The sequence below is a fragment of the Haliotis rufescens genome, unplaced genomic scaffold (assembly GCF_023055435.1).
Source record: "Haliotis rufescens isolate VD_foot unplaced genomic scaffold, xgHalRufe1.0.p SCAF_39, whole genome shotgun sequence".
Classification (NCBI taxonomy): domain Eukaryota; kingdom Metazoa; phylum Mollusca; class Gastropoda; order Lepetellida; family Haliotidae; genus Haliotis; species Haliotis rufescens.
In genome coordinates this window covers 3,938,309-3,960,402 of record NW_025964101.1, presented here as the reverse complement: position 1 = coordinate 3,960,402, position 22,094 = coordinate 3,938,309, and the positions used below count along the sequence as shown (strand labels likewise).

Genomic DNA, 22,094 nt, shown 5'->3' with positions numbered 1-22,094 from the left:
TGCAGCGTAAGTTAGGTTCCGCTACTGTTGTTTTGTTGCTGTGTAGGTCACAGATAATAACTGTCGGGAGTTTCGGAAAACTCAACATGTTTATAAACATGGCTGGCGGTGACACCACGTGTTGCAAGAATGTTTGCAGCTGATTAGGCAATCGTATCTAGTCAGATAGATATGCATGAGAATAATGAGTTGACATTCATGGGTAAAAGCATTAGCGTTACCTGTCTCAGGGACTGAAATTTTTGCGTGTTCATGTGATACACTTGAACGAAGGATGGAGAAGAGTGTGAGAGTTCTTGCAGCGGCAGTGCTAGGAACTGCTTCTGTCTATGCTGTCGGTATGTTTCAGTTGAATATGTACCGAATTGCGCTGGGTCTCCATAGCAACATTTCTTAATTGTACATTTGATGAATTTTTTGTTTTCAGTGCTAACATTTCGCCAGCTGTACAAACATTTTAAAACTCAGTCGAGGAAACGTCAAAAAAGAAAAAGAACCAATCTAGAAATTCATCTCATCTCTACCCCGGAGGAATGGCAAAATCAGTTGGTGATGCTAACAGAACATCTGAAAATTATGAAGGTAGTGTTAAATAGGATATCTATACTGAACAACAAAAGTTCCTGTGACATTGAATAAGATTTAATGCAAAGTTATGTTTTTTACCAAATCTGAAACAATTTCGGTTTGCAACAGATGAAAGACTCCTGTAAGTGTTCAAATGGTTTAATTTGCTACACTGACTTCAGAAAAGGCGTGAACAAAAAACATGAACAATGTCAATTTACAAATCAATAGCGCGTGTGTCCACCTCTGGTTGCGATGCAAGCAACACATCTTCGCCTCTTGGAATGGACCAGGCGTCGTACAAAGTCCTGTGGGATATCTGTTGGAGCATGTTTCGAAGTTCCTGGAGTGTCTTTGGAACACATGGTTGAGTTGAAGGCGCTGATCCATCTCATCCCACATGTGCTCGATTGGTGAGAGATCAGGCGAGCAAACCGGCCAGGGGATGACATTCACATTGTTTTGTTGAAGAGGATCCAGAGCAAGTCGAGCAATATGAGGCCGGGCGTTGTCATCTTGAAAGGTAATGCCTGGGCCATGACGACGCAAAAATGGTAGAACAACAGGGCCGATGATCTTGTCGCGGTAGCGCTGTCCATTGAGATTTCCCTCTATCACTATCAAACGGGTCCTCTGTCTTGCTGTAATCCCACCCCATAACATTACGCTGCCGCCCCCGAACTGATCTTCTTCCATGACACAATGATTGACGTAACGTTCACCTCGACGTCGGTTCACTCAAATCTGTCCATCGCTGTGGCTGAGGTGATAATGAGACTCGTCAGTGAATAGAACTTGTCCCCACTGCATGGCCATCCAGCGTAGATGCTGTCTGCATCACTGTAGACGTGCTTGACGGTGGTTTCCTGTCAAAATGGGACGTCTTCTGGTGACAATCCCTTCACATCTGACAACGTACGGTTTGTGAAGATATTTGTCAAAGGCCAGGGATGCTTCTTGCTGTCACTGTTGCTGGCTGGAATCGATTTTGTAGGTGTGTTGTTCGAATCCAGTTGTCTTTACGATTATTGGTTACGTGTGGCCTGCCACTCCGAGGATGGTCTCTGACTGCATTCGTCTGTTGCCAACATTGCCATAAACACCAAATGGTGTTTCTGTGGACGTTAAATTGTCTTGCAACATCACGTTGACTCTATCCTGCATACCAATGGCTCGCAGACGCTCATTTTCGGACAGGCGTGGCATTTCGTAATGTTGAATAATTGAGTAATTTTGTTGTTTTTCTGAGTGGTTGTTGTCAGCACAATGTTAAACAATGCATATGGAATCCCGTTAACGCACATGTTTTTATACCCATTCTTGGGTACTGAAATGCATGGGGCTTGCATAAAAGTCAACTTTTGCATGGAATGCATGCTTTTCTGTAGCAGTTGCGTTTTTGTGACTTGATTCCATACATGTACTACAATATTGAAAACTAAACTTTACTTGTTTGAAAAATACACTAAAATATTGGTGTCACAGGAACTTTTGTTGTTGAGTATATTGTGGGAAGATTTCCACCCATAACCCCTGATTCAAATTTTACCTTGGTTAAGGTAGCCTAACCCTATTTAAATCATTTTTGATACTTCCAGGCAGGTGTTATTATTTTAAAAAAATTGAAGTCCTATAAAATATGTATTCTGTTGATTGAAGAAACAAAACTAACACAAATCTGTATTGATTTTGCTTGTTTATTGTTAAGACATTTAGTTTATATATTGTTAAGCCATTACACACAGATCTTTCTTGTCACATGGTCTGTCACATGGTCTCCATCTCAAAATATCATCTTATTGTAATGGTCTCCTCTCACTGGCCTCCTCTATCATGGTGACATCTTCAGTAGCAGTGGAAGCATCAGACTTCCTCTCCACCTCATCCTGCATCACTGCCTCCACACGGTGACTGGTTGCCATAGCAACTTACACTAACTCCAGGTTCACATACTCCATGAAGCAATCCCTGACAAGAGTCGGCTGATTTCTTGGTACCGTCTTTTTACACATATTACAATGAACCATCAGTTTGATTTTAGCTGTGGTGAGGCTTGGTGCAGGTGTAACCTAACCTCATTTCTCCAGAAGTTCTCAATTATTGTAATTGACCCCCCCCCCCCCCCCCAAACAAAATGACAATGGATACATGGGACAGTTAAGACAAGATATTTAATGGATGACAACTTGTTTATTTATTATGATGTGATGTTTCGGTATAGATCCTTATATCATTGTCAAGCAAGAGTGACAACAGTATAAGGATCTACACAAAAATGTAAATCATAATAAATAAAGAAGTTGTTGTCCATAAATTATCTTGTCTTTACTGTTACTTACCAACTTCTGAGTCAAACAGTTACCGGTAATACATGGGACCCTTTTCTCCAATTTGGGCCCATACCTTATCTTCACTTCTCCTGTCTGTGTCATTGTATCTGGACTCTGTCTTTTTTTGTGTTTGTTTGTTGCCGCACTCAGCAATATTCCAGCTATATGATAGCGGTCTGTAAATAATCAAGTCTGGACCAGACAATCTAGTGATTGACATCATGTGCATCGATCCACGCTATTGGAATACGATATGCTTCAACCAAGTCTGAGCCTGACCACCCGATCCCGTTAGTCGCTTCTTACGACAAGCATAGTTGCCTTTTACGGCAAGCATGGGTTGCTGAAGACCTAGCCTTGCCCAGATCTTCACAGGCCCTTTTTTTGTGGCAATGGTTAATCTTACTAATTGAAAAACAATCAAATTAACAATTAATTAAATCCCATGGGAGAAAAGGATCCCATGTAGGAATTGTATAAACTAAATCACTGCAGATTTGTGTTAGTTTTGTTTGGAGCCATTTTCACTCAAATTTGAAGCCATTTTATTTAAATTTCTTGAGGCCAATTTTGTAAGTGGCCATTTTCTCTATAACCCGTGCCGAAGTAGGCCAAGTATGTTTGTACCTGTAGGTAAGGTTACCTTGCTGTTTTGATTGACTATATGACCCCTGTTTATTTTTCTTTATGACCTTTCTGATCTAATATGTTCCGGAAAAATTCATGTGAGCTACGGAGGTGTTGGCTCAATTTTTTTATGTGATTATTGCAATGTGATGTGTTGCGCCTCTAGGTTGTGGGCTTGGACTGTGAGTGGGTGTCAGATCACACGACCGGACATCGCTCCCAGGTGGCGCTGCTGCAGATGGCAACAACCTCTGGTCTGTGTCTGTTGGTCAGACTGTGTCACATGGGCAGCATGATACCACAGACACTGAAGGACGTGTTGGCAGATCCAAGGTAGAGGTCAATACTGATAGCAGTGTATGTATCATGTACAAACTATGAGAAGTCCAGCTCTCTGTCTCACATGATACTGGTTTAGACAGTCCCTTGTGTTATGTAGATACCAGTACCTATTTTGTAATGACTGGAGACTTACCATGCTATCCTGAGGAAATGGGCTGAAAAAACATACACATTTTGGTTTATTAATGAATGAAAAGCAAATACTTTTAACTTGACAGGATCTAGAGTTTGGTGTTGGTAGTCAATGGTTGGACACCAATTCCCCAGCAGATTCTGTTGTCTTTGTATACAATCACAAATATACAGTCACAGTCAAAAGTGTCTCTGAAGATCTGGGTTAGAATTGGTCTTCAGCAGCCCATGCTCACTGACTTGGTTGATGCATGTCATTGTATCCTAATTGTGTGGATCAATGCTCATGATGTCAGTCACTGGATTGTCTGGTTCATACTCGATTATTTAAAGACCACCGTCATATAGCTGGAATATTGCTGAGTGGGGCGTTAAACAACAAACAAACAAACATTGTTACAAACAAAGAAGCAAACAGCATATTCCTGGGACACCTAATTATGAAGCAGAATTGGCAAAACATATTTTGTCAAAGTATAAATCATTTATTTTTGTTGAAGGTTTATGTAAACCAAGTAATACCATCTTAAGGTCCTGACATTAGGATATAGTTGTGTTGGTAACTTTCTTTGTATGTGACTATATGGTTGCTTTGTAGCATACTTAAAGTTGGTGTAGCAGTGAAGGATGATGGGAAAAAATTGACAAAGGATTATGGGATGGTTGTTCAAGGCTGTGTTGACCTTCGGCATCTCTTGACCCGTGTCAGACATAAGTATAAGTGGTAAGTCTTGCTTCAGATTTTCCACCGGCTCTGAAAGAAGATAATTAACATAATCAGGAACTATAGACAATACCGATGATACTTTAGTAGAAGAGAGCTGTGTATTTTGTAAACATGTAATATTTGTAAATCTCTTTTTTTAGTTCAGTACCTTTTTTGAATATCTATATTTAAAAATTACGAATTTGCAAAGTAAGATAATTACAGTTATAGGATCGTTGTGTCGCTGATCAAATCCAAGCAGAATGTTTTTTCTTGTTAATGTGAGCTTAACTTGAATGATTGAAACTTCATGATAATGAGGGCAGTGCCTGAGAACCAAGATTTGTTTTTTTATCCTAACACCTACGAGGGGCGTTCAATAAGTTTTGCAACTTGGGCATTTGTGTTTACACAAACAATGTCAACTTGTGACAGGTGTGACACAAGTCATAACATCAGGTTGACACGTGTCATAACAAGTTCCAGACACAACAATAAGCATGATAAGTTAGATGTGATGGCTTCATTCACCTAAGGGTGGTCACAATCATGGATTCTCTCACCCATGAACAATGCGCTGTAATAAAGTTCCTTACCAAGGAGGGATACAAAGCAAAAGTTTGCATGTGTAAAGTGATGGGTAAGGATGCTCCTGACTATTCCATAGTTTGACGTTGGTCTCTACAGTTTAAAAGGGGTTGGGAGTCCATAGACGATGACCCAAGGTCAGGCAGCCTTCAGATGCCACCCAACCGGAAACCATTGCTGCTAGAAAAAGAATTTTGTCTGACCGACGAGTGAAAGTATCTGAACTTTCTAGGGGATTCCAAATATCAGTTGGAACTGTTGTAACCATTATTCATGAGCATCTTGGAATGTCCAAGGTATCTGCAAGATGGGTACCTAGAAAACTCAGAGCTCAAGATCGCCATCAAAGAACTGAAAGTTGTCAAGAGCTCCTGGATCGCTATACTGCTGATGAAGCCGGATTTCTTTCTCGTCTAGTGACAGGTGATGAAACATGGATCTACCACTGGGACCCAGAAACTAAATTGGAATCCATGCAATGGAAGCACCCCAATTCTCCGCCTCCGAGGAAGTTTCACACTCGATCATTGGCTGGCAAGGTAATGGCCACCATATTCTGGGGTACAAGAGGCATATTACTGACTGATTACATGCCACCAAAAACTACAATCAATGGACAGTATTATGCTAATGTAATGAAAGAATTGCAAAAATCTATTCGCCAGAAACGCCGTGGGATGTTAACATGTGATATTCTACTTTTGCATGACAATGCTGCGGTTCACAAGTTGAGAATTGTACAGGCCGCCATATGTAAATGTGGATTCGAACAGTTAAATCACCCACCCTACAGCCAAGACTTAGCCCCCAGTAACTATTTCCTGTTCGGTCAAATGAAATCTGCCCTACGTGGAAGATGCTTCCAGGATGTCGAGGACATAAAGGCTGCCACAGAGGCGTGGTTAGAGGGCCAATCTGTGGATTTCTATAAAAGTGTTATTAAAAGCTTGAAGGACAAATGGAATAAGTGTATTGAGGTGAATGGAGATTATATTGAAAAATAAAAGTGCAAAAGATAATCGGCGACTTGGTCTTATATTGAAGTTGCAAAACTTATTGAACGCCCCTCGTACATCTTGTTTTTGGTGAGTTTTACATGGTGTCCTCTGTCAGTGCATTGTTCTTCTCTTGCTGCAGTGACGCCAGCCTCCAGGGTCTGGCTGAGGGGGTCCTGGGGGTGACGATGGACAAGAGGAGGGAGATACGCTGCAGTGACTGGGAGGCCCACACCCTCTCTGCGGAGCAGGTGGGTGACTGCTCTTTGAGGTTGGGGTGGCCTCTATTTGTCTACAAAGTCAGGGTGGCCTCTATTTGTCTGCAAAGTCAGGGTGCTTTCTACTAATCTACAAAGTCAGGGTGGCCTCTATTTGTCTGCAAAGTCAGGGTGCTTTCTACTAATCTACAAAGTCAGGGTGGCCTCTATTTGTCTGCAAAGTCAGGGTGCTTTCTACTAATCTACAAAGTCAGGGTGGCCTCTATTTGTCTGCAAAGTCAGGGTGCTTTCTACTAATCTACAACGTCAGGGTGGCCTCTATTTGTCTGCAAAGTCAGGGTGCTTTCTACTAATCTACAAAGTCAGGATGCTTTCTACTAGTCTACAAAGTCAGGCTGCTTTCTACTAGTCTACAAAGTCAGGCTGCTTTCTACTAGTCTACAAAGTCAGGCTGCTTTCTACTAACCTACAAAGTCAGGCTGCTTTCTACTAGTCTACAAAGTCAGGGTGCTTTCTACTAGTCTACAAAGACAGGGTGCTTTCTACTAACCTACAAAGTCAGGGTGCTTTCTACTAACCTACAAAGTCAGGGTGCTTTCTACTAGTCTGCAAAGTCAGGCTGCTTTCTACTAGTCTACAAAGTCAGGCTCCTTTCTTCTAGTCTACAAAGTCAGGGTGCTTTCTACTAACCTACAAAGTCAGGGTGCTTTCTACTAGTCTGCAAAGTCAGGCTGCTTTCTACTAGTCTACAAAGTCAGGCTGCTTTCTACTAGTCTACAAAGTCAGGGTGCTTTCTGCTAGTCTACAAAGTCAGGGTGCTTTCTGCTAGTCTACAAAGTCAGGCTGCTTTCTACTAGTCTACAAAGTTAGGGTGCTTTCTACTAGTCTACAAAGTCAGGGTGCTTTCTACTAACCTACAAAGTCAGGGTGCTTTCTACTAACCTACAAAGTCAGGCTGCTTTCTACTAGTCTTCAAAGTCAGGGTGCTTTCTACTAGTCTACAAAGTCAGGCTGCTTTCTACTAGTCTACAAAGTCAGGCTGCTTTCTACTAGTCTACAAAGTCAGGCTGCTTTCTACTAACCTACAAAGTCAGGGTGCTTTCTACTAGTCTTCAAAGTCAGGCTGCTTTCTACTAGTCTACAAAGTCAGGCTGCTTTCTACTAACCTACAAAGTCAGGCTGCTTTCTACTAACCTACAAAGTCAGGGTGCTTTCTACTAGTCTACAAAGTCAGGGTGCTTTCTACTAACCTACAAAGTCAGGGTGCTTTCTACTAACCTACAAAGTCAGGGTGCATTCTACTAACCTACAAAGTCAGGGTGCTTTCTACTAGTCTACAAAGTCAGGGTGCTTTCTACTAGTCTACAAAGTCAGGCTGCTTTCTATTAACCTACAAAGTCAGGGTGCTTTCTACTAGTCTACAAAGTCAGGGTGCTTTCTACTAGTCTACAAAGTCAGGCTGCTATCTACTACCCTACAAAGTCAGGGTGCTTTCTACTAGTCTACAAAGTCAGGCTGCTTTCTACTAGTCTACAAAGTCAGGGTGCTTTCTACTAGTCTACAAAGTCAGGGTGGCCTATATTTGTCTGCAAAGTCAGGGTGCTTTCTACTAATCTACAAAGTCAGGGTGGCCCATATTTGTCTGCAAAGTCAGGCTGCTTTCTACTAATCTACAAAGTCAGGGTGCTTTCTACTAGTCTACAAAGTCAGGGTGCTTTCTACTAGTCTACAAAGTCAGGGTGGCCTATATTTGTCTGCAAAGTCAGGGTGCTTTCTACTAATCTACAAAGTCAGGGTGGCCCATATTTGTCTGCAAAGTCAGGCTGCTTTCTACTAATCTACAAAGTCAGGGTGGCCTATATTTGTCTGCAAAGTCAGGGTGCTTTCTACTAATCTACAAAGTCAGGGTGGCCTCTAGTTTTCTGCAAAGTCAGGGTGCTTTCTACTAATCTACAAAGTCAGGGTGCTTTCTACTAGTCTAGAAAGTCAGGGTGCTTTCTACTAGTCTGCAAAGTCAGGGTGCTTTCTACTAGTCTACAAAGTCAGGGTGCTTTCTACTAACCTACAAAGTCAGGGTGCTTTCTACTAGTCTACAAAGTCAGGGTGCTTTCTACTAGTCTACAAAGTCAGGGTGCTTTCTACTAACCTACAAAGTCAGGGTGCTTTCTACTAACCTACAAAGTCAGGGTGCTTTCTACTAGTCTGCAAAGTCAGGGTGCTTTCTACTAGTCTACAAAGTCAGGCTGCTGTCTACTAACCTACAAAGTCAGGCTGCTTTCTACTAGTCTACAAAGTCAGGGTGCTTTCTACTAACCTACAAAGTCAGGGTGCTCTCTACTAGTCTACAAAGTCAGGGTGCTCTCTACTAGTCTACAAAGTCAGGCTGCTTTCTACTAGTCTACAAAGTCAGGGTGCTTTCTACTAGTCTACAAAGTCAGGCTGCTTTCTACTAGTCTACAAAGTCAGGCTGCTTTCTACTAGTCTACAAAGTCAGGCTGCTTTCTACTAACCTACAAAGTCAGGCTGCTTTCTACTAACCTACAAAGTCAGGCTGCTTTCTACTAGTCTGCAAAGTCAGGGTGCTTTCTACTAGTCTACAAAGTCAGGCTGCTGTCTACTAACCTACAAAGTCAGGCTGCTTTCTACTAGTCTACAAAGTCAGGGTGCTTTCTACTAACCTACAAAGTCAGGGTGCTTTCTACTAACCTACAAAGTCAGGGTGCTTTCTACTAACCTACAAAGTCAGGCTGCTTTCTACTAGTCTACAAAGTCAGGGTGCTATCTACTAGTCTACAAAGTCAGGGTGCTTTCTACTAGTCTACAAAGTCAGGCTGCTTTCTACTAACCTACAAAGTCAGGGTGCTTTCTACTAATCTACAAAGTCAGGCTGCTTTCTACTAGTCTACAAAGTCAGGCTGCTATCTACTACCCTACAAAGTCAGGGTGCTTTCTACTAGTCTACAAAGTCAGGGTGCTTTCTACTAGTCTACAAAGTCAGGGTGGCCTATATTTGTCTGCAAAGTCAGGGTGCTTTCTACTAATCTACAAAGTCAGGGTGGCCCATATTTGTCTGCAAAGTCAGGCTGCTTTCTACTAATCTACAAAGTCAGGGTGGCCTATATTTGTCTGCAAAGTCAGGGTGCTTTCTACTAATCTACAAAGTCAGGGTGGCCTCTAGTTTTCTGCAAAGTCAGGGTGCTTTCTACTAATCTACAAAGTCAGGGTGCTTTCTACTAGTCTAGAAAGTCAGGGTGCTTTCTACTAGTCTGCAAAGTCAGGGTGCTTTCTACTAGTCTACAAAGTCAGGGTGCTTTCTACTAACCTACAAAGTCAGGGTGCTTTCTACTAGTCTACAAAGTCAGGGTGCTTTCTACTAACCTACAAAGTCAGGCTGCTTTCTACTAACCTACAAAGTCAGGGTGCTTTCTACTAGTCTGCAAAGTCAGGGTGCTTTCTACTAGTCTACAAAGTCAGGCTGCTGTCTACTAACCTACAAAGTCAGGCTGCTTTCTACTAGTCTACAAAGTCAGGGTGCTTTCTACTAACCTACAAAGTCAGGGTGCTCTCTACTAGTCTACAAAGTCAGGGTGCTCTCTACTAGTCTACAAAGTCAGGCTGCTTTCTACTAGTCTACAAAGTCAGGGTGCTTTCTACTAGTCTACAAAGTCAGGCTGCTTTCTACTAGTCTACAAAGTCAGGCTGCTTTCTACTAGTCTACAAAGTCAGGCTGCTTTCTACTAACCTACAAAGTCAGGCTGCTTTCTACTAACCTACAAAGTCAGGGTGCTTTCTACTAGTCTGCAAAGTCAGGGTGCTTTCTACTAGTCTACAAAGTCAGGCTGCTGTCTACTAACCTACAAAGTCAGGCTGCTTTCTACTAGTCTACAAAGTCAGGGTGCTTTCTACTAACCTACAAAGTCAGGGTGCTTTCTACTAACCTACAAAGTCAGGGTGCTTTCTACTAACCTACAAAGTCAGGCTGCTTTCTACTAGTCTACAAAGTCAGGGTGCTGTCTACTAACCTACAAAGTCAGGCTGCTTTCTACTAGTCTACAAAGTCAGGGTGCTTTCTACTAACCTACAAAGTCAGGGTGCTTTCTACTAACCTACAAAGTCAGGGTGCTTTCTACTAACCTACAAAGTCAGGCTGCTTTCTACTAGTCTACAAAGTCAGGGTGCTATCTACTAGTCTACAAAGTCAGGGTGCTTTCTACTAGTCTACAAAGTCAGGCTGCTTTCTACTAACCTACAAAGTCAGGGTGCTTTCTACTAGTCTACAAAGTCAGGCTGCTTTCTACTAGTCTACAAAGTCAGGCTGCTATCTACTACCCTACAAAGTCAGGGTGCTTTCTACTAGTCTACAAAGTCAGGGTGCTTTCTACTAGTCTACAAAGTCAGGGTGCTCTCAACTGGCCTACAAAGTCAGTGTGGCCCTTACTTATCTACAAGGTCACAGTGGATTGCACCAGTTTTTGAGGGTCAGTGTGGCCTCTACTAGTCTGCAAGATAAGGAATGTTTCTACTTGGTTGATTGTCATCATACCACGATGTACAGATTGCTGCACGTGATAGGTCAATCGCTGACCGAAGTTTCATAATTAACTAGCTGCTCATGGGTTTCATCTTAGTGGTAAATGTCTGGGCCCCTGCATCACTTCACGATTGTCGCCTACGCCTTGCTATAACCATAGGAACTGAAATATACAATAGCGTAAACTTTCTCAATCACTCCAGGTGGCCTATGCTGCGGCTGACGGTCAGGTGGGCGTCGACGTCTTCACTAAGCTGGTGCTGACCAAGCTGACCGGTGGTGACCCTGGCGACCTGGTGTGGAGCATGGAGGGAGTCGACCTGGAGGACGTCAGGAGACTGGCCAGGGCCATGTGCCAGGGCATTGTGGACATCGGCTACAGGCATTCAGGCACACCACGCAGAACACAGGTAGGAGCTCCACACAGTGTACAGATCACAGGTGGGAGCTCCACACACTGTACAAACACAGGGCATTGTGGACATCGGCTACAGGCATTCAGGCACACCTCGCAGAACACAGGTAGGAGCTCCACACACTGTACAAACACAGGGCATTGTGGACATCGGCTACAGGCATTCAGGCACACCACGCAGAACACAGGTAGGAGCTCCACACACTGTACAAACACAGGGCATTGTGGACATCGGCTACAGGCATTCAGGCACACCACACAGAACACAGGTAGGAGCTCCACACACTGTACAAACACAGGTGGGAGCTCCACACACTGTACAAACACAGGTAGGAGCTCCACACACTGTACAAACACAGGTAGGAGCTCCACACACCATACAGATCACAGATTGGAGCTCCACACACCATACAGATCACAGATTGGAGCTCCACACACTGTACAGAACACAGGTAGGAGCTCCACACACCGTACAGAACACAGGTAGGAGCTCCACACCATACAGAACACAGGTAGGAGCTCCACACTGTACAGAACACAGGTAGGAGCTCCACACTAACAAAACACAGGTAGGAGCTCCACACACCGTACAGATCACAGGTAGGAGCTCCACACACCGTACAGAACACAGGTAGGAGCTCCACACACTGTACAGAACACAGGTAGGAGCTCCACACACTGTACAGAACACAGGTAGGAGCTCCACACCATACAGATCACAGGTAGGAGCTCCACACACTGTACAGATCACAGGTAGGAGCTCCACACACTGTACAGAACACAGGTAGGAGCTCCACACACAGTACAGAACACAGGTAGGAGCTCCACACACCGTACAGAACACAGGTAGGAGCTCCACACACTGTACAGAACACAGGTAGGAGCTCCACACTAACAAAACACAGGTAGGAGCTCCACACACTGTACAGAACACAGGTAGGAGCTCCACACACTGTACAGAACACAGGTAGGAGCTCCACACACTGTACAGAACACAGGTAGGAGCTCCACACACTGTACAGAACACAGGTAGGAGCTCCACACTAACAGAACACAGGTAGGAGCTCCACACACTGTACAGAACACAGGTAGGAGCTCCACACACTGTATATGTTCCAACATATCCCATGACAGATAAGTATCTGATGGATTGTTGCAGACATCTGCGAAGCAGACGGAGAAGCCCGGCATTGAGAAAGGACGTGCCTACTCCGCCCGGGCTCGACCTCTGTACCACAACTGCCAGCTCCAGGCTCCCGACGGACAGCCGCTGTGTACGTGTGACATCCGCAAGGCAGAGTGGTACATAGAGAAACAGCTGGGAGGTGAGATAGTGAGGCAGTCATGACCTGTTAGTAGAAACAGCTGGGAGGTGAGATAGCGAGGCAGTCGCTGGGAGGTGAGATAGCGAGACAGTCATGACCTGTTAGTAGAAACAGCTGGGAGTTGAGATAGCGAGGCAGTCATGTCTTGTGAGTAGAAACAGCTGGGAGGTGAGATAGCGAGGCAGTCATGTCTTGTGAGTAGAAACAGCTGGGAGGTGAGATAGCGAGGCAGTCATGTCTTGTGAGTAGAAACAGCTGGGAGTTGAGATAGCGAGGCAGTCATGTCTTGTGAGTAGAAACAGCTGGGAGTTGAGATAGCGAGGCAGTCATGTCTTGTGAGTAGAAACAGCTGGGAGTTGAGATAGCGAGGCAGTCATGTCTTGTGAGTAGAAACAGCTGGGTGGTGAGATAGCGAGGCAGTCATGTCCTGTTAGTAGAAACAGCTGGGAGGTGAGATAGCGAGGCAGTCATGTCTTGTGAGTAGAAACAGCTGGGAGGTGAGATAGCGAGGCAGTCATGTCTTGTGAGTAGAAACAGCTGGGAGTTGAGATAGCGAGGCAGTCATGTCTTGTGAGTAGAAACAGCTGGGAGTTGAGATAGCGAGGCAGTCATGTCTTGTGAGTAGAAACAGCTGGGAGGTGAGATAGCGAGGCAGTCATGACCTGTTAGTAGAAACAGCTGGGAGGTGAGATAGTGAGGCAGTCGCTGGAAGGTGAGATAGCGAGGCAGTCATGTCTTGTGAGTAGAAACAGCTGGGAGGTGAGATAGCGAGGCAGTCATGACCTGTTAGTAGAAACAGGTGGGTGGTGAGATTGTAGACAAGTTACTATGGTAACAGATATATTCACACTATTGCAGACAAGTTACCAGGGTAACATATATTCACACTATTGTGGATAAGTAACCATGGTAACAGAGATATTCACACTATTGTAGACAAGTTACCATGGTAACAGATATATTCACACTATTTCAGACAAGTTACCATGGTAACAGATATATTCACACTGTTGTAGACAAGTTACCATGGTAACAGATATATTCACACTATTGCAGACAAGGTGTGTGACATGCCTCTGACCGTGCGTCTGAGGTTTGAGCCGTCAGGTCGTCCCGAGTCGGAGAGCAACTACTACCTCCAGGAGAAGGAGAACGTCTGCGTCGTGTGCGGCAACGACGACACCTACACCAGGAAGTTTGTCGTACCCCAGGAGTACCGCAAGTATGTACCGTGTACAGAGGTTTCTTCCCATTCCTCCTCCCTGCTTGTAAATTGAGCTGGGTTCTCCAGTCTACATTGTAAATGTCTAAATCCTGTATCAGAAATGGTGTTGGTTGGTTGGTTTGTTGTTAAACGCCGCTCTCAGCAATATTCAAGCTATATGACGGCAGTCTGTAAATAATCGAGTCTGGACCAGACAATCCAGTGATTAATATGAGCTTCGATCCGCGCAGTTGGGATTGATGACATGCATCAACCAAGTCAGCGAGCCTGACCAAAATGATGATGTAGCGGAGTGTATCATTGTGCACTCTGTCAATCACTGGTCTGTCTGGTCCTGAATCAGTCAGGATGGCCTTGGATTGGATGTGCAGTTGCACCCCTAAGCCATACCAGGAGCTGCTGTTTGAGGGTTTGAATCCAGGATTCGCCTCGATTTTGATCCATGTTCTTTCATCTCTATTCCCACTCAAACACCCACGCAAACACTCAAACAAACACCCACACGACACACACACTCACACAAACACCCACACAAACACACACCCACACAAACCCACACAAACACTCACACAAACACACGACACACACACGACACACACAAACACTCACACAAACACACACATGACACAAACACACACACAAACACTCACACAAACACTCGCACAAACACAAACACCCACACAAACACCCACCAGCAAATGACTGTATATTTCTTGATCTAAATGACATGTATGTCTAACATGACAACACCTTCCAGATACTTCCCGCCATTATTGAAGGACCACAGGTCACATGACGTCCTACTGCTGTGTCCTCCGTGCCACCAGGTGAGCTCCAACCATGACGCCATTCTGCGGCAGGAGTTGGCGGTGGAGTGCGACGCCCCCATCGACTCCGGACCTGGATGTCGCAGTGTACAGAACCAGGACCTGATGAAGATCAGATCAGCGGCCAAGTGAGTGCTGGGACCCATAGCTAAGGCCACACCATGAACTATTCCTGCTTTACTCCTTAATGCATTTACTGCTTACTTGTGACAGAAAAGCGGTGATGGGTCCAGCTGAAGAGAAAGTTGTTTCACTTACAGAAGCAGGGCCCCAATTATCACCTGCCACGTCATTCCGCAATGACTCTTGTTTTGAGTGAGTGAGTGAGTATGGTTTTACGCCGCTTTTAGCAATATTCCAGCAATATCACGGCGGGGGACACCAGAAATTGGCTTCACATATTGTACCCAGGTTGGGAATCGAACCCGGGTCTTCGGCGTGACGAGGGAACGCTTTAACCACTAGGCTACCCGACCGCCCTCTTGTTTTGATACAGAAATCAAATGTGCTGCTCCGAATGCTTCACCCACTTGTACCGAAAATTTAGACACCACCATGCTCACTAGTGATTAGACAGCTCATCTCAATTCAGAAATCAAATTGGATTAAAACTTCTGATCTAAAAAAGATGGCAGTGTGATTTGATGCTTTTAGATTGGTGTATTTGGGGCTTGTTCTCTTTCATAATCCTTTGTGTTGATGGGCTGGGATAATTGTCAGTTTCACAGTGACAACTTTTGTTAAGTGTTGGTATAGTATTGATAAAGGTAATTTGCTGACAATATTCATTGTATTTATTTTCATAGAGCCTTAACACTTAGCAGAGCCCAGATACCTGAAGCTAGAGTAAATGTGTTGGAAAAGACATTGATGGATTTCTATGGAGTTACCTCCCTTACCGATGATCTGTTGGAGACGGCCATCATAATGGACACCAGGTGAGTGAGTGAGGGAGTGAGTATAGTTTTACAAACTTTAGCAATATTCCAGCAATATCACGGCAGGGGACACCAGAAATGGGCTTCACACATTGTACCCATGTAGGGAATCGAGCCCAGGCCTACGGCGTGATAATCGAATGCGTTAACCACTAAGTTACCCCATTGCCAGTAGCCAGAACAAGAGGATATACCAATGGTTAAACTGCAACAGCGTGTCCCTTGAACTAATACCAATTCATTTTGTTGATGTTGACCCCCTGACCTTCATAGACAATCACCCAGCCTTCATTGCAGACCCGTGAAGATCCGGGTTAGAATAGGTCTTCAGCAACCAATGCTTGCTGTAAAAGGCGACTATGCTTTGCGTACGAGGTGACTAATGGGAGCGGGTGATCAGGCTCGCTGACTTGGTTGATCCATGGCATTATATCCTAATTGTGTAGATCAGTCCTCATGATATCAATCACTGGATTGTCTTGTTCAGACCCAATTATTTACAGACCGTCATCATATGGCTGAAATATTGCCGAGTGATCCATGTTCTTTCGTTAAACAACAAACAAATAAACAAAACAAACCGCTTCATTGCACCTATCTTAATAAATCTAGATGCACGTGGAACACATTGACGTGTGTACCTTCAGTTAAATACACCCCAACTTTATTCCATACACTCTTATGACAATGTTTACATGTATATCTTATTACCAATGTCATTACATATTTTAAGGTTCAAAATTTAATGTAATAAAAAAAATGAGCAGATTAGATATACGAGGGGTGTTCATTAAAGATTTCCCCTAAACCACTTAGGGTTATCATATTTGGTTGAAATTTCTCATGTGTAATGATACATGTATCTATGGGTTATGTCTTAATTTGCAGCACCGAACTATTAATCTTACCACTTTTACAGGTGTTATGATCGAGTAGGGTGTGACAATGGAGCCAGTAGAATACCGAGCAGTGATTAGGTTTTTATATTTGAAAGGTCGCACACCAAAAGAAACTTTCGATGAAATGAAAGCAACTTATGGGGAAGATGCCCCATCATATGACGTTGTTAAACACTGGCATCGCCAGTTCAAGTGTGGTCAGACATCTGTGGAAACAGCTGCCATTCCTGGTCGCCCCCATTCAGCCATTGATGAGGACACTATCCATCAAGTGGAGACCGCGATTTTGGCAGACCGACGTATAACTGTTCGCCAGTTAGCACAAGATGTCAAGATCAGTGTAGGGTCTGTGGAAAAAATCATCCATGACAATTTGAACATGCATAAGGTGTCTGCAAGATGGATTCCCAGGTTGCTCACACCTTTCCAAAAGCAGGAACGAGTCAATTGCTCAAAGGATCTTTTGGACATGTGCCAAAAAAAACAGGCAAATTTTTATGACAGACTTATCACACAGGATGAAACATGGGTCCATCACTATGACCCTGAGACTAAAGTTCAGTCAATGCAATGGAAGCATGTGGAGTCACCACCCCCAAAGAAGGCACGTGTCCAACCCTCTGCAGGCAGGGTCATGCTCACAGTGTTTTGGGACCAGCACGGAGTAGTGATGATGGATTTCTTGGCAAAGGGTACCACAATTATAGGAGCTTATTATGCTTCACTGCTGCGGAAATTGCGGGATGCTATCAAGCTTAAGAGGCGTGGCATGCTGACCAAGGGTGTCCGTCTCCTGCAAGACAATGCTCCAGTACACAACTCTCATGTTGCCCAGACAGAAGCACAGTCCTGTGGCTATGAAATCCTTCCACATCCTCCTTACTCTCCTGACCTTGCACAATCTGACTTCCCCCTCTTTCCAACCATGAAGTCATTTTTGAAGGGAAAACGTTTCACAGATGATGAAACACTGATTTCTGAAGTCAAGTCCTGGTTTGAGATGCAAAATGAGGGCTTTTACAAGCGAGGTCATCATAGTTGCATACAACGATGGGAGAAGTGTGTAACTCTTGGTGGTTCCTATGTGGAGAAAGACTAATACCTATGCCAAGTTTCATTCCACTAGGTCCATCGGAAGTGGGTCAGGGGAAATCTTTAATGAACACCCCTCGTATGTAGGGGAGTTTTTCATGTTACGTTTTCAGTTCAAGTCTGTGAAGGGCATTTAGAAGTCATACACATAAGGAAGAGAATTTATGGATGTCAACTTCTTTATTACGAGGAAAACATTTCGGAGTATATGCTTAGGCCTTCATGAAGGAGTAGGCATATACTCCGAAACATTGGGTTTCCTCATAATAAAGAAGTTGACATCCATAAATTCTCTTCCTGGAGTTTTCAGTTGATTTAGTGTAGGGTTGAAATTGATCAAAACAGAAACTTATTCAAGTTTTTTGTTCAATGGGCTTTTGAAACTAACCTTGAGCACTATTCACACCTCACCATCCTCCAATCAAACCACGTGGATGACATATGGGAAATACTTGAGACATATTTCCTCATTTTACGGGGAACAATATCTCCTAAAATGTGATGTCATGTTAATAGAAGTATATGGGTTTTAGTAAAGTCTGTGTGTGGGACTACGATTGTTAGTAAACTCGGGTGATAGATAATTTAAAGGTGCCAAGGACCTATTCTCTAATTGTAACCCCTGTGGGGATTCCTGGTTAGAATATTTGGGGCAGAGCAACCTATGCTGGTTGTAAGTGGCGACTAAAGGATCAGTGATTCATTTGATTGCTTTTGTTTGTTTGTTTGTTTGTTGTTTAACGCCGCACTCAGCAATATTCCAGCTATATGACGGTGGTCTGTAAATAATCGAGTCTGAACCAGACAATCTAGTGACTGACATCATGAGCTTTGATCCATTCAATTGGGATACGATGACATGCATCAACCAAGTCAGCAAGCCTGACCACCCATTCCCGTTAGTGGTTGATTGCCTGTCATTGACGTAGATTGTTGCTCACAATATCAATCACTTGCTTATCTGGTCAATGGACTATTGCTGAGCACAGTGTTGAGCAACAAACACATCTAATTCTGACCTACAGGGGTTGTCAGTCATGGTATACCAGCTCAAGACCCATTGTTGTAATATTTCTCTGTTGTACTGAGACCGTCACTGTGTGGGAAGAAGATGCTTCTCTGATACCATTCTTGTCTGTTGCAGAATCTTCAACTCAGATTACGTGCCGCACGGGAAGAAGGTGGTTGAACATTTCAAACAGAAGGCGGAACTGTGGGCTTTTGAAAGACGATGGAGAAAAAACTTTGTGGAGACCATGAAGCCCCAGTTTCTCCCTCCTCTCTGGTCTATCGAGCATCATCATAATGGAGTCCAGTCGACGCACTAGCGTCGGAACACCACCGAGGGAATGTTGGTATACACCACAGTCAGCAGTAGTCCACCCAGATCACGTTGCCCTGGTAATTGAGTCTGGAACAGGCACACCGGTGGTGGAAGGGTGAGGACACTGACACACAATCAGCCGAGTCACAGAGTCAACTCTTAACTTGGATTCCTGCAGGATGGAACAGCACTATCTCTGCTGTCTCTTCATGGAGCACTCTATGGGGGTATGGTGGAACGAGGTGGCCCAGCAGTCTGGGCCCAGCACTTGCATCTATTTCCTAGCCCGGTATTTGTCGATCATGGGTTTCAATCCTTGGTCCTTCCTTGGTTTGTCAGTACCACACTTTTGAGAATCAGTGGACGTATGCTGGTCACAAGAGGAGACTTTGTGGATCCAGTGACTGATAGGGTGTCATCGCACCCTGATGGCATGGATTGTTGAGCATGAATATAAATCACTGGATTGTCTGATCCAGACTCCATTATTTACAGACTGCCGTCATATAGCTGGAATATTGCTGAATGCGGAGTTAAACAAGAAATACCATGCTGTGATAGAACTGAAATACTGAAGAAAACTCTAGCCGTCTAAGCATTGCAATTTTGTGGACAGAGTTGCATCCATTAGGCATGTCTGAAACTTGTGATGGTAGGTTTGAATCCCACATTCATTGATAGGTTTCTGGGTGAATCAGCTCCATATCTGTGCATGTGGCTTTCATCAAGGTGGTAAACTTCTGAGACCTGCATCATTTTGGAATTCTCCCCATATTAAGCTGACATGGCGTGATATCATTGAAATACTGTTCAAAGGGACGTCAAACACACCTCGCTCACGTTTTGTCATAAGGCTCAATTAATTTCTCCAAATGTCTAATTGACACTGGACATTTTTGTTTATTGTCAACATAACTTATGAATAATCAGTTCTGTAGTATTTATTTTTGTAAATAAACACAAGACTTGTATGCTATTGTATAACTTTATTCACATCTACCTGCAGTATTGTGTTAGTCTATGTCACACTCCATCTACAGTATTAACTAACGTCACATGATCATACATAGTACATGTATTGCACACACATCATCAACAATCTGACAGGTCAGCACAAGTGTACTTCCACAGAATCAGTCGTACACAAACACAGGAATCTGGAAGTAGTGACAGGAGGACCAACAAGGAGTCTGCTGTCAACATGGCGTCCGTAGACTTGTGACTGTATCCCTGCACTGCTCATGTCCCGAACAAGCCCGACAGGAACCACGCCTGACTATTACCATGGCCATTGTCTGGGGTGTTGGGACTGACTGACAACTACTTTTCTTCATTTGTAACGTTAATGACCATGATGCCGGGGACCAACCATTTGAACTGATTTTGACATTTATAAGTACATGGAAAAAACTAATTTTGCCTGAGGTTTTACCACATTTACCCCACCCTCCCCTAACTATTAAATGGTCAGTCCCAAAGTGCACTGCAGTTGATGTTAGACTTAAACACAAAGTAGGCCACACCTATTTCTTTTTTTAGGGGGGGGGGGGGGGGGGGGTGTACATGTTTAAATGCATATTTATATTTGTAACGTTTTCTTAAGGAAAATAATCTGAAATAGACCCTGATAAAATGTTGAGTTATTTTCTTAATTTTACCCCCATTTCGGCATAATCGCCAAGGAGGTCTGCACAACAAGAAGTGGAACTGGTGTAGCCTGACCAAGAGATTGCATATCTACTGTTCAATGATTCCCACTCCAGCGTACACCTTCAATTTCTGCATTAAGTGGATAAATTACAGCTCTAGGATATTCCACGTTTAATTCCAGATTCTGATGTACTGGGAGATTCAAAGGTTCAATCTGGAGTCTGATACAAACTACTTCAAGTTTAGAAGTCAAACTGTGTACAGAGAAACCTTGTTAGTCTGGACTGACACATTACAAAGTAACATGGCAAGTTGTTGATCCGGACGTTTTAACTGGGAAAGGTATCGTCCACACTAACAAGGTTCCACTGTGGTTACTGGAATGTGCAGATACCAAACCTATCACCTCACATCAGGTTTCAAATCACAGCAATCATTAACTAGTACTCGGCAATCTACTTCTACTATTTACAAATGTAACATCTCACATCATTCATCTACAACATCTTTAAGTCAATTACATCTGTACCGGTCTGTCATCAAACTAGTGTCCACCCCTAGACTGCAACTTTCTGCCAGACAGGAATTTGTCTGAATATATACCCTTTTTCCATTGATTTGATATACATGTAATTTATTTTAGAGCTCAATGCATTTTTTATGAGTTTTTAACTCGGAAGATCAAGGTCAACTTTTACAAGATGTAGCCATGTTGAGTTATTGTCAATGGCCACCTTTCACACTTCTGAAAAACATTACAGATGCAATTAACAATTAAGGATATCCTCTTTTCTCATATCTCGAGTTTAAGCAGAATTAATAATAGAAGAAACAAGAAATAAATTGTTTTAACGACCAAGGCAAAAATACAATACACTTGTTCAGTTACTTCCCTTTGAATGGCTAAATTGAGATGGAATTGCAGTCGAAGTATGCAGGATTCGGCTGCATAGGTTATTATTCTGACCAATCAAGCAGAACTAATCCCTGCAGCTGTCGAGTCTCTGATTAGTTCTTTTTTTTTCCGAAAACTGATCACAAATGACCAAAATAACATTAAACACCATTGTTCTGACCTATGTGACTATAACACTAACATAACATTAGTACACACTGGTTGTGGCATACATTATGGCTTTTGGGTAGACGACTATCTACATGATCCACATGTTACAAGTTTTCCTGCATAAATTTCATCCCTGAGTCTAGATCTACCACAAAGTCTGCTCATGGATCTGTAACAGTGGTCTTTTCAACAGAACTAAATTATGACTTATAGGAGGCTACACTTGGGCCAGTATTGTCAGTCCCAACAAACTGGATTCATGCCATTCAAACACCACTATGTAAACTTTATTTTGAC

The 22,094-nt window shown here is 43.4% G+C and overlaps 1 protein-coding gene across 1 annotated transcript; it reads left to right on the top strand.

Moving 5' to 3' along the window:
- Nucleotides 1-93: 93 nt before the first annotated feature.
- LOC124149180 (exonuclease 3'-5' domain-containing protein 2-like) lies at nt 94-20,052 on the top strand. The gene is made up of 11 exons (XM_046520590.2): nt 94-338; nt 428-582; nt 3,691-3,857; nt 4,597-4,722; nt 6,430-6,538; nt 11,240-11,446; nt 12,611-12,776; nt 13,833-13,998; nt 14,759-14,956; nt 15,635-15,766; nt 18,902-20,052. Exons 1-11 carry the CDS (start codon nt 275-277, stop codon nt 19,083-19,085), a joined length of 1,674 nt encoding a protein of 557 aa, XP_046376546.1. The 5' UTR covers nt 94-274; the 3' UTR covers nt 19,086-20,052.
- Nucleotides 20,053-22,094: the final 2,042 nt, after the last annotated feature.

What these genes read in the sequence shown, in the direction of transcription:
- LOC124149180 (XM_046520590.2), top strand. Translation starts at nt 275, where the DNA reads ATGGAGAAGAGTGTGAGAGTTCTTGCAGCGGCAGTGCTAGGAACTGCT. An exon ending in GCACACCACGCAGAACACAG is followed by an intron (nt 11,447 to 12,610) that starts GTAGGAGCTCCA and finishes GGATTGTTGCAG; the next exon opens with ACATCTGCGAAGCAGACGGA. An exon ending in GCCATCATAATGGACACCAG is followed by an intron (nt 15,767 to 18,901) that starts GTGAGTGAGTGA and finishes TGTCTGTTGCAG; the next exon opens with AATCTTCAACTCAGATTACG.